This window comes from Petromyzon marinus, chromosome 43 (assembly GCF_048934315.1).
Source record: "Petromyzon marinus isolate PM22_M1 ecotype Great Lakes invasive population chromosome 43, UKy_Petmar_22M1.pri1.0, whole genome shotgun sequence".
Taxonomy (NCBI): Eukaryota; Metazoa; Chordata; class Hyperoartia; order Petromyzontiformes; family Petromyzontidae; genus Petromyzon; species Petromyzon marinus.
This window is the reverse complement of record NC_133709.1, coordinates 2,839,392-2,858,206: the sequence shown is the minus strand read 5'-3', so window position 1 is coordinate 2,858,206 and position 18,815 is coordinate 2,839,392. Positions and strand designations below refer to the sequence as shown.

At 52.3% G+C, this 18,815-nt stretch overlaps 1 protein-coding gene across 5 annotated transcripts in view; it reads right to left on the bottom strand.

Annotated features, from left to right (window-relative positions):
• LOC116951360 (uncharacterized) overlaps positions 1-18,815 on the bottom strand; it is a 163,617-nt gene that overhangs the window by 15,574 nt on the left and 129,228 nt on the right. For all 5 annotated transcript variants that reach the window (XM_076073701.1, XM_076073697.1, XM_076073699.1 and 2 more), the window contains exons 15-19: positions 17,307-17,427; positions 16,542-16,679; positions 7,800-11,786; positions 2,310-2,457; positions 1,442-1,559 (exon numbers count right to left, since the gene is read on the bottom strand). In XM_076073701.1, coding sequence (XP_075929816.1) covers positions 1,442-1,559; positions 2,310-2,457; positions 7,800-11,786; positions 16,542-16,679; positions 17,307-17,427 — 4,512 coding nt within the window. The remainder of the gene's footprint in view (positions 1-1,441; positions 1,560-2,309; positions 2,458-7,799; positions 11,787-16,541; positions 16,680-17,306; positions 17,428-18,815) is intronic.

Sequence of the window (18,815 nt, the reverse complement as noted above, 5' to 3'; positions counted from 1 at the left end):
CACGTTTGAAAGGGAGGCAAAAATTGCGACATTGTTGTGGCAGATAATTGATGCTGGCGGCTCACTGTAATTGGGCGGCAGCGGTAATTTCAGATTGCCGACGATGAATGTGAGAATCCTAGCAACCCACTCGTGAGGATAGCGGTGGCGGGAAGATGACAGCCTGCCTTCGTGGGCCCACCCTGTCAAGGGCATTTCTCGGGCGATGTTGCAAGCACATCTCACAAACACACCGAAGACGGGACAAACGACGGACGTCCTCGCACCCCAAGAAAGGCCAGGTTTCCGGAGCCCCATCAAGCCTGCCATTACCACAACACGCATGGGCGTCCAAGACAACGCCCGCCACGAGTGAGGCCGGACGTGTACTTCCGCAGGTCCCGTGGGCGAAGCATTCCAGGCGACACCTTTAAATGTTGAAACAACGCTGGAGGTTTGTCAGTCCTGCCCCCCCCCGCCGGCCGGGCAACACCCAGCGGCGTGAACGTGTCCCCCCCCCTACCACAGCTGGCCGATCGGCAGATCGCGTGGGGTGAAGTTTAGGTCACGGTTGTGGTGAACTCATTTCTTTATAACGGATTTTGTTTTGAGCTTATTTCCCTTCCCCCCACACACCTCCTAATATAGCACAGCTCTGGGTTACGTACACTGCGAAAGAAGTTCCACGTACATACGTGCGTACGTTACTCCCACCTCTTCCAATTAAGTATGGCCAATGTGGAAGAGTAGTCCTAATGCCTTCCAATTCCGGCACCTCTGCTGCTATTTACAGTCACCAGCAGTACTTATCGCGAGTCACTAGCCTTCCATTAATAGGAAGGAGAGATAACCAAATTAACTCGACGATAAATGTCCCTGTTTTTATTCTGATAAGCTGAGCAACTCACCAAAGTGGAATTGTGTATTTTTCGCAGTTGTGATGTATGCGTTGTTTTAACAGTAGCACAGACTGAAATTGGACGAAATCTGTCCCGTACAGCGTAGTACGTCTTAAAATGTATTCGCCGATCTCAAAAAGCATTTGTTTGACAAAATATGGGTTTTGTGCATTTTCAAAAATCCTGTTCCCCCGATAAAAAAAATGTGGATGGACGCAGACATTTTTATCTGCGCCGTCGATTTCCCAAATAACTGTTATTCGAACAAACGGCCCCGATTCGAATAAGAAAGGGATTTGAAAATCCAGTTACATTTGAGTAGACCCTTATGTATGCATGTATGTTTACCTTCTTTCGTGCCGGACATAGCCAACCGTGCTTATCGGAGGTGTGGGTTAGTTGGGCAGAGCGCTAACCACTGCACCACCGCTCCCCCCCCACCAGACGAACACACACACACAGCGCAGCGCCACACGCGCGCACAATGGTTTCACGCGCGCTGGCACGGACGAACTCAGCGAAAACGCGAGCGGGCGGGCGGTGGTGATGTCGTCGCCACTCACTCGTGCTGCTCGTGCACCGCCTCCATGTCCCGGTTGACGCTGTGCGTCTCCGACTTGCGCACCTTCTCCAGCTCCCGCTCCAGCTCCTCCCGGTGGGCGTTCTTCATGGCTTCGATCGCTGCCGGAGAAACGCAGCAAGGGGGCCGTCGTCGCGTCAGGAGAGGCGCAGCCCACGGGGCCCGGGGGCTTTTGTTTTGCGCTTTAACAACTCCGCCGTAGCACGGCGCACGCCGGTTGTGATCGCCGGCGAAGCGTCGTTAACGCGAGTTGGAAACGTCGTGGGTTTGCCCTCTTAACACACGGCCGGTGTGTGCTGAAGTAGTTCACGTAGTTGGCACGTTCTGTTCACGTGACAAAACCGTGCTCGTTGGGCTGTGTCGGGCGGAGGTGGGTTTACAACTCGAGTATAATTACGTGGTATAAACCCACAAAACTCGATCATGAGCATTGGTTTAATACAAACTCTGGACTGGCTCCAAAAACTAAAACTATAAACAACTTTATCTTACCAGGTAAGGCCCACTGAGCTATGTAGCTCTTTTTCAGAAGTGGTCTGGCTATCATAAATGATAGCTCAACGAAGTGGCTTATCACGTGGAAATTTATAGCAGCCAAATACTCTAAAAGCATCTTTCTGCTATGTGGCCTTTCATAAGACCATGCAGCAGATGTGATGTGTAAAAGTTAATTTTTGTACGCGCAGAGACAACAATGGGAATAAGGGAGGCGTATTGTCTGCATATTTATTCTCCGCTCCAGCCTGCTCCAAGGTGTGGATAGGGACTCAGCTGGCAGGCGCTCCATGCGCGTGTGTTCCACGCGCTCCGTGCGTCCTCCATGTGTGTGCTCCGTGCGGTTCTCCACGTGCCTGCGATGGTGGCGGCCGTTTCCTCTGCCAGGAGCTTGTCCTTCTCCAAGCGCAGCTTCTCCAGCTCCGCCTGGTGGGCTCGCTGGAGCTCCTCGATCACCTTCTGGTGCGAATCCTCCATCGCGGCAAACCCGCGCTCGCACGTCGCCTGCTCGCGGCCGCACACGGCACAATGCCAACCCCCCCACCGCATTAGCGCCCACGTGCGCAAAAACACACGCATGCAGAGTTGCGCAGAGGCACACGGTGCACAGACACGCAAGCAGAGTCCCACGCGTGCATGCACGCAGTCGCGCACGCACACACAGTCGCACGCACAGAGGCACACACGCGCAGTTACACGCAGACGCACCTGCGCAACCACACGCAGAGACGCGCAGTAACATGCAGCCGCACGCATTGACAGGCAGAGGCACGTGGAGATTGGCGCGCACACTGCTAAGGTACACGAGGGTGAGGGGGTGTAAGGAGGGCTGTAGGGGCAGGGAAGGTCGTGGTCAAGTTAAGCATATGTGAGCGTACGCAAGGGTACGCTGAGACGCGCGTACTTGCGTGTCAACACGTGTGCGTGGACACCGATGCAGGACAGGGGGCAATGCAAATAAGTGCAGCACGTGCTTAAACACTCACAGATATACACGGAGATACAAGCTGGCTCAAGCATGTGTGCCATGTGTGCAGGAACACACTAACACAATGATACACCAATGACACACACACACGCACGCATGCAAAGGTAGCGCTAAGACTGGCGTTACTTCCATCAGAAATGCAATTTCATCCAATCAGTGTTCGGTGTGCGCTGGCGCTTTCATATTTAAATTAACTTCCTTGTGCAATACATTTCCGAGGATTATTACTATACACGAATCTCGAGGTCACCCGGTTTGATGATTTGATCTCACGGGGACGCCAAGTTGAATCAACGGGGCAAGTTTCTTAAATCCCACCAAACAGCGGTACAGATGGGTGTGCAACCACAGTGAGGACGTGTCTGGTTTACAGGAGGTTCGTGGGTTCGATCCCGACCCTGACGCCTGCTGCTGTATATTTGGAGTTTGCGCGTCTCTTTCCCCGTGGTCGCGTGGATTTTTCTCCGGGCCCTCCAGGTTTACCCCTCCACATTTATAATCAGCGTGCATTTAGAGTATTTGGCTGCAATACATTTCCACAAGGTAGGTTACTTCGTTGAGCTATGATTTGTGATGGCCAGGTCACTTCTGAAAATAGCAAAACAGCTCAGTGGGCCTCACCTGCTGAAACAAAAAAATGAAAATAGGTTTAATAGTTTAGCGGAGGCCCCCTTCTGCTGGCAGTGGCATGAGCAAAGCAATTGCATGGCCGCGCCTTTTACTCCCACGGTACAGGGCTCGTGAAATGACCTTGAGCAGGCACGTCCACACGGTGGGGGGGGTGGAGGGAGGGAGGCGGGGAGAGGGGCATGCGCATGCGAGTGTACGAACGGTCGCGCCACATCACCCGCGCACGAACGCACGGCGCGCCTACCAGACGCGCAGCAGGGAAGCAGCCGCAGGGACTACGCTGACATTTCCACCCCCCCCACCCCCCGCAGTCGGATCTGCCCCCGAGACAGATTTCTAACCGAACAGCTGGCAACCTCCACAGCCTTGACACGACGAGACGCCGACCTTATAGTACAAGAGGTTGACGATTAATTAAATATTCATTCAATTAGGCGGAGGACGGGGGGGGGCATAACAGGTACCCTTTACCACGAGGACTCCTAATGAATGGCAGCAGATTTACAGGCAGCTGTAACATGGGGGGGAGGGGGGCGGCAGGGGAATCATGGGGATTACTTTTTTTTTTAAACCTGACCAAAAAAAAACGCACAAAAGTAAAACGTCCTTCGGCTGTGACCTGTTATACACGTTCAACTAAAATAAAAAAAATAAACAGATTAAACGCGGCCCTTGGGGGGGGGGGGGGGGTGGCAAGAGTTGGTGGACGGACAACGAGGTGACCTTCGCATGCGAGCGGACAGGAGAGCAGGTGGCAAGGGGAGGACGCTTCCGGAAGAGAGACCCACGTGAATTCGGGCCACTCCTCCGCCCTTTTCACCGCCACGTTACGGTTCAACCCCTGGCGGCCGGGAGGGCAGCGAACGGCCGCTGTGTGCAGGAGCCGTGAAATAAAAACTAAATAAAAACTATTTTTTTAAATTTCACTAGGTAAGGCCCACTGAGCTATGTAGCTCTTTTTCAGAAGCGACCTGCCCACAAATGATAGCCCAACGAAGTGGCTCATCATGTGGAAATGTATAGCAGCCAAATACTCTCAACTCACGTTGATTCTAAATGTGGAGGGAAAAACCGGAGGACCCGGAGCAGAATCCACACGACCACGGAAAGACAGACATGCAACCTCCAAATATACAGGCATCATCAGTCAAGATCGAACCCATGACCTCCTGTATACCAGGCGAGGTAGTTAACATCTCGCCACGGTGGCCAGTAGCAGCACGCCCTCCGTTCACCGAGCGGTACTTCTCTCGCCTGTACCCAGCGCGGTTTGTGCACCGCCGGACTCTCTCAGGGCCGAGCTGATTGGCCCCATTGTGAGAAGCAGACTCGAGCCATTTAGCCGAATGGAAGAAGTAATCAGTTAGTGACTAGAGTGCTGTAATTACAGCCGATAAGACCGTTTTAAAGGCAATCAACCCACCGCGTGTGATTTACGTTTAAAATAATTTATATCTGGTGTCTCTCTCGTCTAAACCTACATAGTCGGGGCTGGAACTCTTGATCACCACAATCATCGTAATCAATCATCCTTCAATACGGTGAAGTATGGTCAAACAAACTCCCACCAGTGACAGCTAGCAGAGGCCTTCAACCAGGAGTGAACCGGCGCAGCACTGCAAGTGATTATCTTTTAAATATAGCCTTAATTGAAGCGCTCGCGAGCTTGGCACGGGCAAGTGACGGCATAAAAAGGGGCAACTATAAATAGTTTTATTGTCTGTTTATTGACGAGTCTTCTATCTCAGGAAGTGTTAAAAGTGGCTGGCAAATATTTTTCCCCGACCCTATTTTGGCACACTCTCGAGAACAGCGCGACATGGCAGCCACGAACATTTAGGGCCGATAAGCGGGCGACAATGCCGCTGTGAGGATTTCGCGGAAGCTTTTGCGGCGGTGACCGCTGTGATGAGACTGCAACTTAAAGCTTGCGTAGGTAGTAACCTAGCAGCATCGGCAGCCTCCTCTGCGCTGCCAATTATCTGACGCTTTCGCTCGCTGCAACACGCGTGGGCCCTGCCACAGCACGCGGCTTCGCACGCGAGCGTGAAATATCACCGCCTGAAATATTTACGAATTCGTTTGTATTTAACGAGGAACGGGAATTACGACACCCAAGCCCCCGTTTGTTGGTTGGGCACCAGCGGACACAGCTCATCAAGGCCCAAGCCAGCACAACAAACGAGCCTCACGAGAAAGCGAGTTTTTAGGGAGTGGGTGGAGTCTGCCGCTGGAAGGATTGTCACCAAGTTGGTTGCGACTCAAAAGCCCTGGGGGCTGGGGGGAGGGGCAGGGGAGGCTGTGGCAACCGAGCCTGCCGTGACACCACCGCCGTGCGTGGGCGACGCAGTGAATGGCGGTAAAGATAGCGTTTAGAACGCTTCGCCAACCCACGCTGCAATCGCCAAAGCAGCGGGGAGCCACAGCCCCCGCGCGCTTTCAGAGGTGGGGGGGGGGTGAAACGGGAAAAACACCGGACGGTGAAATGAACGAGACTGGAAGCTACAACAAGAACAAAAATGGCACCTCGCTTCATGCACCATGTATGTATGTATGCAGCAAACCGAACAACAGGGTCTGCACACGCACGTGGGTTAACGTGGCATCCAAAGTTGCACGTAGCACAATACAAAGTATAACGAAAATAATGGCACAAGATGCCACGCGGTGGGAATGGTGTTGTATGAAAGATGAGTGTTACAAATGGTCAGCAATCATGACCGGTTCCCAACCACCGTTTCCAACCTCCCGGGCTTAAGAACTCTTGTTTTTCTTCCGTCGCCTGGTTTTGATGACGACGGCAATCGATGTCACTCTAAGCAAATAAATAAATAAATAAAGCTGCCAAAGCGTCGCGAAATGCCTTATCAAGAGTCGGATGCCGGTTTGGCATGCTTGCAGCTTCCGAAAATGGGATGTCGCTTTAAACAAGAAAGAGGCTGTCACCATTGCCGTCGCAGCGTGACACAATTCTCTTGCCCTCCGCTCGTCAAAGGTTTTTTTTTTTTAACCCTGGGACAGCTTTCGGGAATTACCTGGGGCCGTCACAAGCACCCGCGCCAAGGCGTTGGGAGAACTTCAAGAACTTTTGAAACCCTGCGACGGCTGAAGTGATAACATCCTAGTTGGGAACCAATGATGCACAACAAGATGCGTTTGGAGCAAATAAAAGACGCGCAACACAAACAAACAAAAATGGGCACCGGGCGTAAAAGTGCCCCAAAAAAACGGGCACCGGTTGAAATGTTTCACAAATTTATTTTAATTGGCCTGTGGCAACCACGGACACACAAAACAATGGACGCATGCGTGCGTGCGTGCATGCAAGGATTTTTTTTTTTACCGGGCAAGAGGTACATTCTTGCATTTGGAAAGATTTGAGAAGATGAATGAATTGCAAAGGGACTGAACAACAACAGCGTGGCATGGGATGAGGAATACAAAACTCGCGAGAAGCGGCAGCGGAAACTGCAGATGAGTTGAAACCTAAACGTTTTAGCCGAAGGCGGTTCAGCAAATCACGTTCGCATGGCGATGCTGGTAGAGCCGCCCGTACGAACATTTGTTGATGTATTTCCACAATAAGCTGATATAATGATGTAAGCCAATGCACTCTGGGGGGTGGGGGGGTACTTTGTGCGTGACGAAGGGAATAGTCTAAAATAATAGAATATGATGTTTTGGCATAATGTACAGATTTACTAGATACGGGCAGGAATTGTATCTTTGTGTTCATCAGTAATAAAAACAATCCATAAGCAATTTGCCAAAAAGCAAGATCGCATTGGCTGCCCGTGGTCCATTGCGTCATTAAGCTTCTCAGCACAGAATGCATGTGTCATCAGTCAATACTGAGCGAAATTCATTCGTTCTTTTGTGAAAATATCCGTTTCAAGAACCCAGTACACATCTGCAGCTCTCTGTATCCGGCACGCATGGGGACAATAAACACATGCATAGATAATAATAAAAAATAAAAAAATAAAATGCATTCTGTAGTGCTGCTGCCACCATTGCACTTACAAGAGGTGCTGAAGTAATCACACCTTTCACATTCTATAAAATATAATCGACCAACCCTCGCGTCCACACCCGAATTAGCTTCCTCGCAAAACTCATTCAATGGACGTGGCTTCTCTCTCGCCACATGACAAAAAAAGAAAGCGCAACCGCCGCGCGGGACTGAAGGGAGATGACACGAGGAGACACGCGGAGGGCAGCGGTCCACCTTTAGGCTCTCAACGTCTGCCTGGTGTTTGCCGTGCAGCGCGCCAACGTCCGTCTCGGCGACGTCCCTGTCCGGCGTGACGCGGGACGCGGACAGCTGGAGCTGGAGCGCCTCGAACTGCGAGCGGATCGACCGCAGCGCGTCCCCGCCGCGGTAGGCGTCACTCACGTCCTCCTGGGCGCTCTCAAACGACTCGACCGTGTTTTCGCTCGCACCCTTCTGCAGGTCCCGCTGATGATGCTGATGCTTCGGGTGCACGGTCGGCGACGCCTCCTCCTGCGAAGGCCTCCACAGATCCTTGGCCTTCGGTCGGAGCCGCTCCTGCAGCCCGGCGAGAGGCTCGTTGCGGTCCTCCTGCTGCAGGCTCTTCATCTTGAGCGTGAACTCCTGGCGAAGCTTGTCGAGCTCCTCCCTGTGCAGCCGCTCCGCGCCTCGCCGGGACGCCTCCACGTTCTGCAACTGCTGGGTAAACTTCTCAGAGTGCTCCCGTTCCAGCTCCTCTATGCAGGCCGTCAGTTTTAATATCTGCTCTTCTTTCTCCGTCAGTTTGGTCTTGAGCAGTTCTTCGGCCTCCTCAAACTTTGCGGTCAGACCTTCGATCTTCTCCTCGTAAACGTCGGTCAAGTCGTAGAGCTGCTGCTTGAACCTCGCTGCCATCTCGGTTTTGTCCTTCGCCATGACCATCTTTTCTTTATTGGCAGTGCCTTCCAGCTCTTGGGCCGGCTCAGACTGTGAATCTTTTGCGGCTCGAAGTTCCTCCAGCTCTTGTCGGAGCTTTGAAATTGTCAAAATGTGTTCCTCACACTCGACTCTCAGAGCTGCCTCCGAGTCGGAAGCGATCTGCTCCAGAGCAGGATCTGCCAACTCCACACTTGCACACTGTCCACCCTGCAGATTCTCCATCTGAGCTTGGGAATTGCCACCTGGCGGCTCGTTGCAATGTTCTCTCAATGGTTCCTTTGCATCGCCACATTTTTTGACCTTGCCCAGCTTCTCCGCTCCCTCGGCGTGCTCCACCCACTTCTCCAGAGCCTCGCGCACCTCCACCAGGGTGGATATTTTGCAAGCCTCCATGACACGCTGGAGCATCTTCTTGTGGTTCTGCACACGCTGCAGAGCTACGCTCAACTCGCTCTGCAGATCGCCAAACTTTTTGTCGACCGACTTCTGGACGCTCTGGAGGACGAGCGCAAGCTCGCCCCTCAGCAACGTACTGTCCACCAATGTGCTTATGAACTGAATGATTTCCGAGGGCTCGGAGCTGGACTCCTCCGTGGAGTCGGCCTGCAGCTCCACCTTCAACTGCTGCAACTCCGTCCAAAACTCCCCCTCCAGAAGAAGCTTCCTCGTCAACGAGTCGCCACCTTGCGACGCTTCCCCGACAATGACAGCGTGCTGAACGGACGCCAGCTTCTCGATCTCCACGTTGAGCTCGTCGACGCTCGCCAAGCTGTGCAGGCCGGTGTTGTGGAGGACACTTATGAGCCTGGCCATGATCAACGCTTCGGACACCAGCTTCCCCGCCAGCGCCTGTAGGTTTTCATCTTGGGGCAAAGTCTGGCAGCATCCCGACGACGCCTCTTGACCCTCTACTTCTGATCCACGGGCAGCTTCCTGCTTTTCTTGCACCAGTGATGTCTGCTCCAGGCTGTGAATCACATTCGCCAGAGCTCTTTCTACCTCTGAGAGCGACTGAATTTTGATCCCCTGCGACTCCGCCACTTGCTTATCTTTGAGGATTTTCTCAACTTTACCCTTGCATGCTATTATTGTTTCTTGCACCTCTGCGATTTTTGCCTCCAACTTTTGCAGATGCTTGTCCGTTTCGTCAACCAACCTCCACCTCTGACTCTTCTCGATCTGCAGCTGTGCGGTGAGGGCCGTAAGTTCCTCCTCGCTGGCCTGCAGCTGCTCCTGGCTGGTCTTTTCGGCCTGAATCTTTTGGGCCAGCTGCTCCGATCGAGACTCCATCTCCCACGCCTTCTGCTCGACGAGCGAAGCCGTCACCACCCTCAACTTCTCCTCCGTCGCCAGAAGCTTGGCCTCCAGACTTTGAATCTTAAGCCCCGCCGAGCTGGAAGTCGAATCCAGGTCTACGGGCGGCTGGACTTTCTTGCCCGAGAACTCCTGCAAGGAGTCTTCCCTCGACGACAGCGGGAAGATTTGCTCGTCGCCACTTTGGTTGCGCAAGGTTTCATTCCCGGAGCTGTTTGACGAGCCCGCACTTCTCTGTCCCCACAAGCTGCGTTTGGAACCAGCGCCCAGGGCTCCTGCCGACGGCACTTCGACATGCCTTGCCATGGCCTGTTGCCTGCTCGACTCCTCTTTCAACGAGAACCCTTTGCTCACGGGAAAGCGATGAGCAGCCTCCGACTGCTGCACCGTTCTGAAGAATCCCCGCTTGAACTTCATCTGCTCCCACTCCTTGCACGAGTTGTTGTGAGCGGTTTCTAAGACGTCGTAGTCCTCCTTCAGTTTGGTGTGATTCAGGGACAGCTGCTCGTAGCTCTGCTGCAGGGCTCCCAGCTCGGCCTGCAGACTCGAGACCTTGGCCTCTTCCTGCTGGAGCTGATCCACCAGGTCCGCCCGTCCCTTCTCGTCCTCCGAGTGCACCTTGTTTCCACTCATCCTTCGCAGCTCCTCCTGTCCGAATTCCAGCCTCTTTTCGGCTTCCGAGAGATTCTTCGCCACGGTGTTCAGCCGATCCAGTATGTCCGGCATAACCTTCTCTAGCTGCTCCTCACATTCATTCTTAAAGCAGTTGATTTGGAAATCCGTCTCTTTCAGGATTGCTCTCACCCGTTCCATTTCTTGGGAAAGACTTTCGTAGAAGTCCTTAATCTCGTTTTTCTCTGTGCACTGCTGCTCAAGGTCGACCTTAAGTGCCTCCATGTCCTGCGACAGCTCGCTGTACGACTCACCAAGTTCCCTATTTAAAATGCGCTGTGTGCGTAAATCGTCCTTTACAGAGTCCAGCTCTTTAAGTAAACGCTCGCAATCCTCTTTGCACTGACATTTGGAAGAACCGTTGGAATCGTGACCAGTGGGGTTAACATTGTCCGTAAAATCATTGTGTTTGCTCCTGTATTCGCGCAGATATTCAAGTTCTGCCTTAATCCTGGAGTTCTCTTTATTTGATTCTGACAACTGATTTAGGACCTCCTTTTGCCTCTGGTATAACTGCTGATTGTCTTCCTCAACAGTTTCCTTTGACCTCTGCAGACTTTCCAATGAAACCTCGTCGTCCCTCATCTTCTGCTCCAGCTTCCTATTCTCCAGGACAGCCGCAACCTTCTCGTTTTCCAAACGGTCCACGCATGTTTCCAGCTTCTCCACGCGCTCCTCCCTTTCCTTCAGAGCGTCCTCCAGCTCCTGCAGTCTCCGGCGGATGCCCTGCGTCTTCGCCTCCTGCGTCTCCAGCAGCGCCCGCCGCCGGGCCTCGAAGTCCTCGCGGCTCTTCGCCAACTCCCGCTCGCTCGCCCGCAGCCTCTCGGTGGCCTCCTCGAGGCGCTCCCGTAAGCGCTGAACCACCTCCTGCTGGTTGCCCTGCATCTCCACCTGCCGCTCCAGCTCGCCGAGGGCCTGCGTCTTCTCCAGCAGGAGGCTCCTCGCCGCCTCTAACTTCGCCTCGCTCTCCCCAAGCCGCGCCGCCACTTCGCTCGCGCCCGCCGCCGACGCGGCCGCCGCACCCTCGACCGGCCCGTCGGCCCTTTCCTCCTCGCGACCGAGCAGCGCCTCGCCGAGGCTCTGCTCGAGCGCCGCTCGCTCGGCCGAAAGCACCTCGACGCATTTGTGAAGCGAGGCGAGCTCGGCCTCCTGCCGCTGGATGAGCTCCCGGGACGCGGTGTAACTCTGGCGCAGCGTGCGCGACTGCAGCGTCACCAGCTCGAGCCGCTCCCGCTGGCGCTCCAGCTCAGCGCGGAGCTCCTTGTTGAGGCGGCGGAGTTGTTGCCTGACGCCGGAGCCGGCCCCGGCCAGCGCGCCGGACTTGGGAGAGCCACCACACACACCGTTAACGGACAGCCACATGCCAGGGATGGTTTAAAGCGACTTTGAATTTCAGGGGGAAGCCGTTGGCTCGTCACACCTCGGGAGCCTTGACAGCTCTGCACGCTTTCGGCACGGCATGTTTTTTCGCACGTAAACATTTGACGCTTTAAAGAAAAGTATAATCGTTAACGGTGGTAAACGAAGCTGTAATTCAGTATTTTTTTTCTTCCCGGGGCAGTTTAAATCATCCCTGTAGCATGTGTCACCATACAGGACCACTTACTCACAAATTGAAACCAACCAGTGCCTGTTTACACTGTCCATAAATTGGCGCTGCAGGCAAAAGGCTTTTAACGCATCACACTGCTCAAGCCTGTCAACCAGACGCTGGCTTCCTCTAGCATCAGCACTATTTAAAATATCCCTGCCATCAGCACAGCAAACGTTTCCCGAATTGAACGTCACTCATGAACTAGTCACCCCAAACGGATCCTATTTAATGAGATCTCAGAAGATAAGCGTGACCAAGCCGGTGAGCACTGGCGTGAGTGACCCCCAGTGCTGGACGGCCGTTTGTAGGTGTGGAGTTGCGAGGTGGCCAGGAGATGTCAGCGTTGAGTGCTTCGCTCCTTGTTTGCGTGGGTTTTCGCCCATTTTTTGCCAAGTGAAGCCAAACGCTCCGTAAACGCAATTGACAAAATATCCCAATGCACGACCCTCCTCAAAATATTTTTTCTTGAGGCTCAGTAATATTTTTTCCGGGTTAATAATTGGCATCATTATTACTGCTATTATTTAGCCCCACATTCTAATATGCAGAAAAATATTTCCGCGGATAGACAGCGAAAGCATGCGTGGGCTTCTTATAGCAGTGGACTGATCATGGCTGGTGATGATTTTGTATGTAACGGGGCAAATGTTTAATTTAAAAAATCTTTCTGTCTGACCACCCTATGGACATTGGTCCAGGATGTAAAGCAGAGCGACACCTTGGTGATCAGTTGTGCAACTCGGTTGCATGCAACTAAATTATTTGGATGTCTCGGCAAACGATTGCGAGCAGTTGCGCAACCGGTAGCCAACACTAGAGAGAGCAACCCCCTTTAACATTCAAGCATCGATCTGCTCAGACATTTGCAGCGACGAATATCGTCTCGTGCTGCACATTTGCATAACTACGATTGGCTGTTGTAATCCTGAGGTGGATGGGAGGCATAAAAAGGATGCGGCTATGCCGTAAAAGGAGGGCGTTGGCCAGACACGCTTTTAGCCAGACGCACGCTTGTTGTTACCTAACTCCCTCGCTCAAGATATGGTTGCGCCAGATATGGTCGCTCAGGTATGAACCGGGCCCCGAGGCTGCCACTAAGGTCAAAAGCAAGGTTGGGGTGGCATGGCGTTTACTCTAATGCGTAGCGATGTGAATAACATTAGCATTTGGCTGCCGACCGAACCGATTACACGTCGCTTCGTCTACTCTTGTTTAAAATGTCGGTGCCAAGTCGGGAGGCTTCACTTTGTGCAGGGAACACTGCATCTAAACTGGGCTCTTTCCATTTTCTAAACTGAGGGCGATTACCTTTAGAGACTGAACAAAAACAAACTCAAAAACAAAACACAAAAGCAAGCTGGGGGGTTGCGTGGTGGCACCAAGCGTGCGAGACACGTTGTACGGAAAACACTGATGATGGCGAAACGTTACGATAACACCACGGACACCCAAAACAAAAAAACACATGCACTCCCCCACGGGGCAAGCTGCAACGCGCGCAAGGGCAACACAAAATCTCGACACACTCACACGGTTTCACGGGCACCACCACTTTCACAACGCGTGCCGCTTTTCAATCGCACTCCTCGTGTCTCCCGGTCAACTTAATAGTCCCACCACCGCGCGCGCAAGGAGCGGCGCGCACGACACTCGTCTAATAATTCACGGTCACTCTTAACGAATACGACACGGGGGAGGGGGGCGTTTACTGAAGAGTGCCTCTGCAACCTTGCTCGTGGTAAGTAAAAGGACCGGTGGTTCAGTGGCAGAGTTTCAGTGGTTCACAGTTGGATGGTTGCGAGCTCAAATCCTGGTTTGAGTGTCGACTCAGCCCCTTGTCCCCGCTTCCGAGGTCAACAACAATGAGTACCGCCAACTTCCGGGGGAAATCAATAACGGTTGTCTTATGGATAGACTCACCCCAGCCACAGAAATGTGGAATAGCCACCACTGCCTCAGGGCTGTAAACAAGGAAACGAGCACCGCCTCAATGCTCGTATAATACAAGGTATCGCTTATTTTGACTTTGAACGTTGCCATGAAGGCCTTCGAAGGTAATATATTATTAGCCACATTGGAACGCATCCATTTCCATTCTGTTGTTGTTTACGCCGCACAAACAACAGAGGGTTTAAGCGTGGTCCCAGCTGTGGCGTGATAACCGTGTAAAAGAGAAAGCAAGCCTTATACACATGCAGCAAAAACAAGGAATGGATGCATTCATTTCTTTGGCAAAGCACAAGCAAAGCGGAAGGGGGGCAGAGTCGGGAGAGGGGGGGAAATGGAACATCTGCAGAGGAGACATATACACAATGTTGGAGGTTTCTCAACAGAAGGTTCGGCGGGAATGAAAGTGACCGTGCCTTGGAATAACGCAAATAAAGAACGCGCGCGATAAAAAACAACAATCACATGCACCACCCAAGGTTTTGTCTCTCGGCTTCCAACGCTGTTGCAGAACAATTTAAATATTTGGGAACATTTCGGCTTCAATGCCCCGAACGCTGGAAACCATTACTTCCTGGTCTGTCTGTCATCAGCAACGTGCAATTGAAGACATCCGTGAACAACGACGTAATGGAGAACACAGAGCGCACTGGTGTACACGTAATCAGACCACGGGTTAATTATATATAATTCCAATAACAGTCACGATTGCAAAATGAAATTTAAATGACATATTATTACTAATAATAATAACAATCATTTAAAAAGCCAATACTCAATCCACTGCTGGATGAAGGCCATCCCACACAGTCTCAGTCATGGAGAATGTGTGTTCACTATACTTCACCACACTGGTCAGTGCCAGTTGGTGAAAAAGAGGAAGTGTATGTACGCTTAACTTCTTTCGTACCGTACGCAGCCAATCGCGCTAATGGAAGGTGCGGGGGAAGGACAGCAAACTCAACACAAAAAAGCAGTTCTAAAGAAATTAGTTTGTCATTCTAGATGATGATTTAAAAGTGCACAGCTCCAGTGGCTTCCTAATATCGGACGGGAGAGCGCGTTCCAGACGGCCGCAGAAGCATATCTGAAAGCGCCGCGCGAAGCAGTGGCCAGGCCTGAGATCACTCGCCAATGATGACAACCCAAGCAGGGAACCGAACCCCAGGCCGATGACGTCAGCGAGCAACGCCATGCCACTCCACCCCAATCACGAATCACGCGATTGTAATTTAACCTCAGGTCTGGGCCTGATCTTTGTGAATTTATTAAAAAAATTACTACTGCATTTGTGCAATTAATCATTGTAAAACACAATGGCGTTGTAAGTGCAATTTTGGCGGACAATGCTGCTGTAATTGTAATTACAATTGAGCGTAGGTCTGCGTAAAATCGCTTAGAATTAGAACGATGCAGTCGTTACTCTGCAAGCACAGCAACGGAAGCACCAATTGACACCGAGGCATGGCCAAGTCTAGATTAGCGATATTTGTCACGTATTCTTAAAAAAAAACCCCATCCTTCTCCTCTGCTAACTTCCGAGCACAGCAAAGTTGCAGAAGGCACGATTTTTAATGACCATCTCCAAAAGTCTTCACGTAGAAAAAAGGTTCCACTTTCTTGGTTAATAAATACTTGATAATGATTCTATTTGTGTCCTTCCGGATATGCTCGGTCACTAATCAATTCTTAAGCTGCACAGACATCCCTTATAATGTGAGCCTTGTGTTCCCTTGGGTAGAAAGTAACACATCTTAATGAATCCACTCGAGTCCGCTGGCACAGATTGGCCTATTTCTGGTGAGCACATCTCGTGGGGATGGTAACGAATCCAACGATCGGTAGCTAAAATACGAAATTGCGCTCCTTAAAAATAGCCACGCGCACACACGTTGCACCGCGTCTCCGCGGCGGAATAAAAAAACGTCGTGGCCTCTCGTCTCGTGAAATGATGGATCGCTGGGCAGCGTGCACTGGTGCCACGGGGGAACGTGGCGGAACCAGCCAGTGGTGGGGGGGGGGGGGCAGGATCGCAGCCACGTTTTGGAAGTGGTCCTATTAGCACCATGCGTACTGTGTGAACGTGTGTGTGTGTGTGCTGACTAAATATGTGCGTGTGCTGAATGTGTGTTGACTGCTTGTCGCGCTCACTCTGTGAATGTGTGTGTGTGTGATAAATGTGTGCGAGGGAAGCGACGCTCACAACAACGAGCGGAGCGCCGGGTGGCGAAAGCACAGCAAGTTGGCACAGTAGGGGACACAGGTGATGCATCAGCCAGCCATCTCGGTCGTCTCAGTCAGTCGACCCGTGGCACCTGGGTCTGCCCCGTGACCTGCCAGCGGGCCTCAAAGTGCACATGGCCTGGCACAAGCGTCGTGGTGACGTCACCACCACTTAGTGGCGAATGGCGGTTGTTGTTGTTGCACTGATCTGGGGCCCAGCATTGTTTATTACCGGGTGTCTCTTAACCACAGGTTAGGGGGGAGCGGGGGTGGGGTTGGGGGGTATGGAGGGGGTGGGGGGGGGGTCCCACCTGCGAGACGTAGCCGAGGCGCGTGCTCTGCTCGCGCTGCAGCGCCTCCGTCAGCTGGCTGTGCAGGCTGCTGTTCCGCTCCTGCAGCGACGTCAACTCCTGCTGCGTCTGCTGCAGCTGCAGCTTGAGCGCCTCAATCTGTTGCGCGCGTGCGGTGCAGTCGCAGGGGTCAGCGATCGGCTCGAGGTCATCGTCATCAACGTCATCGTCAACATCATCGTCGTCGTCATCATCATCGACATCATCATCAACAGCAAAGTGTGTAGCTCCAGCACACGACATGAACCACTGACTGCAAGACATCGGATAACAAAAAGGAAACGGACCACCTGTGTTACACAGTTCAAATTCCACAAGCATCACCATGCAACTAAATCATCTTCAGCAGTGTTCAATCCACTGCTGGGTGAAAACCCCAACTGGCAGACTAATGCCCGCTCGCAGGCCAGGTGCCCAGTTACCGAGTCACCTTGTGCCCCACAGGGACAGCTGCCACCGGGGGGTGCCCTTCCTCCTGCTCGGGATGAGACTGTGATGCGAGGGGGCCCTAGAAGTCGCCGAGGCATTTAAACGCCACGCAAATGCAAGTTTCACCATTTTCATTGTTATCGTCGTCATGATTATTCTAAACGCCCAGCGGACTGCTGGAGTGCCCCCCCCCCCCACCTCCCGTGACTCGGGGGAACAGAGAAGCGACCCCGCGGGGAGGGGGGGGGGGGCCCAGCAGTGGGCAGGGGGAGAGAGAAAGAGAGACTAAGGCCGCACCTCCTTCTCCAGGAGCTCCACCAGGCCGTCGGTGGGCGGGCGCTGGGCCGTGGGTGTCAGGTGACTGTGGATGGGCACCTGCTTGCTCTCCCTCAGCGGCGTTTGCTCCACCTGCTGCCACCTGAAAGGACAGCGGCGGCGCCCTGGCGCTCAGCGACCTCGTCGGTAACAAGAAAAAAAAAAATGGGTCGCACGTTGCGAGCAACGCGTCGTCTGCGGTGAGCGGCGAGCGTCCCGCGATATCGTTGCCCACCCCCCGAGCTATAAGTGCTCTGATACGTGTGGCGTTGTCTTCGTACCGATCGCCTTTTGGCGTTCTCTGGTCTGACACTGGTGAGGCTAGGCCATGAACAAGGCCGTCTCCGGTGTAGGGCAATCAGTTTCAAAGACAATGCCATATATTATCAGAGCGTGTTTGTTTGCATGCTCACCACAAGTAGGTGTGGTTAACGCAGACTTGGTTCCTTTCAAAGAGTATCTATTTGGTGTTTGAACACCTTCACACCTGTTGTATTGCCAGAAAGGGCAAAACTTATTCTTATTTGATACTGGCAAAAAGGTCCCATGATAAGTGTAAGCGGTTTTGGGGAGCGGTCGTGTAGCAGTTCGTGCGCTGCACCAGCAACCAGTGACGATTATCTGAACCGGTCCTGGGCCTCCTCTAGGTCGACTCAACCTCCAATGAGTACCTGGTGCGGTGTAAAAACATCGCCACTGGGGAGACAAAGGCTGCTGATTGCGGTGCTGGCCACCCACCCCCTTGTGTGCCATGCCAGCCTTCACAGGTGCTTTTCGCTAACAGCACTTGCCCCAACAGTCTGTTACAGGCTATATGGGGGATCTTTGTCTTGTTGTGTTAGTAGTGAGCGGCAAGCGTTAGTAATGAGTTAAAAATGAGTAGTATGTGTTAGTAGTGAGCGAAAAGTGTTAGTAACGAGTAGGATTGTGTTAATAATGTGTTAGTAATGAGCAGGATGTGTTCATAGTGAGTGGCAAATGTTAGTACCGAGTAGGATTGTGTTATTAATGTGTTAGTAATGAGCAGGATGTGTTCATAGTGAGTGGCAAGTGTTAGTAACGAGTAGGATTGTGTTATTAATGTGTTAGTAATGAGCAGGATGTGTTCATAGTGAGTGGCAAGTGTTAGTAACGAGTAGGATTGTGTTATTCATGTGTTAGTAATGAGCAGAATGTGTTAGTAGTGAGCGGCAAGTCTAAGTAATGTGTCAGTAATGAGCGGCAATATAGAGACAGTGTCCTAGGTAATTGAATTACTCATCCTGTGCTACGATTCAATCAACTGTCAACATCTACTCTATCCTTTATTTTCCCCCACGCTCCCACCGTCTCATCTTTACTGTCCATCGCGTTTGGCTTTCCCTGCCCTCATTCTGTCCATTAGCTCGGAGATACAAATTTGCGTATCGTTAGCGTAGTTCGTAAAATAACGAATTTATTTGCGGCACACGAGGATGCAATGTATCTCTACTCCTAAGAATCGACTGTCAT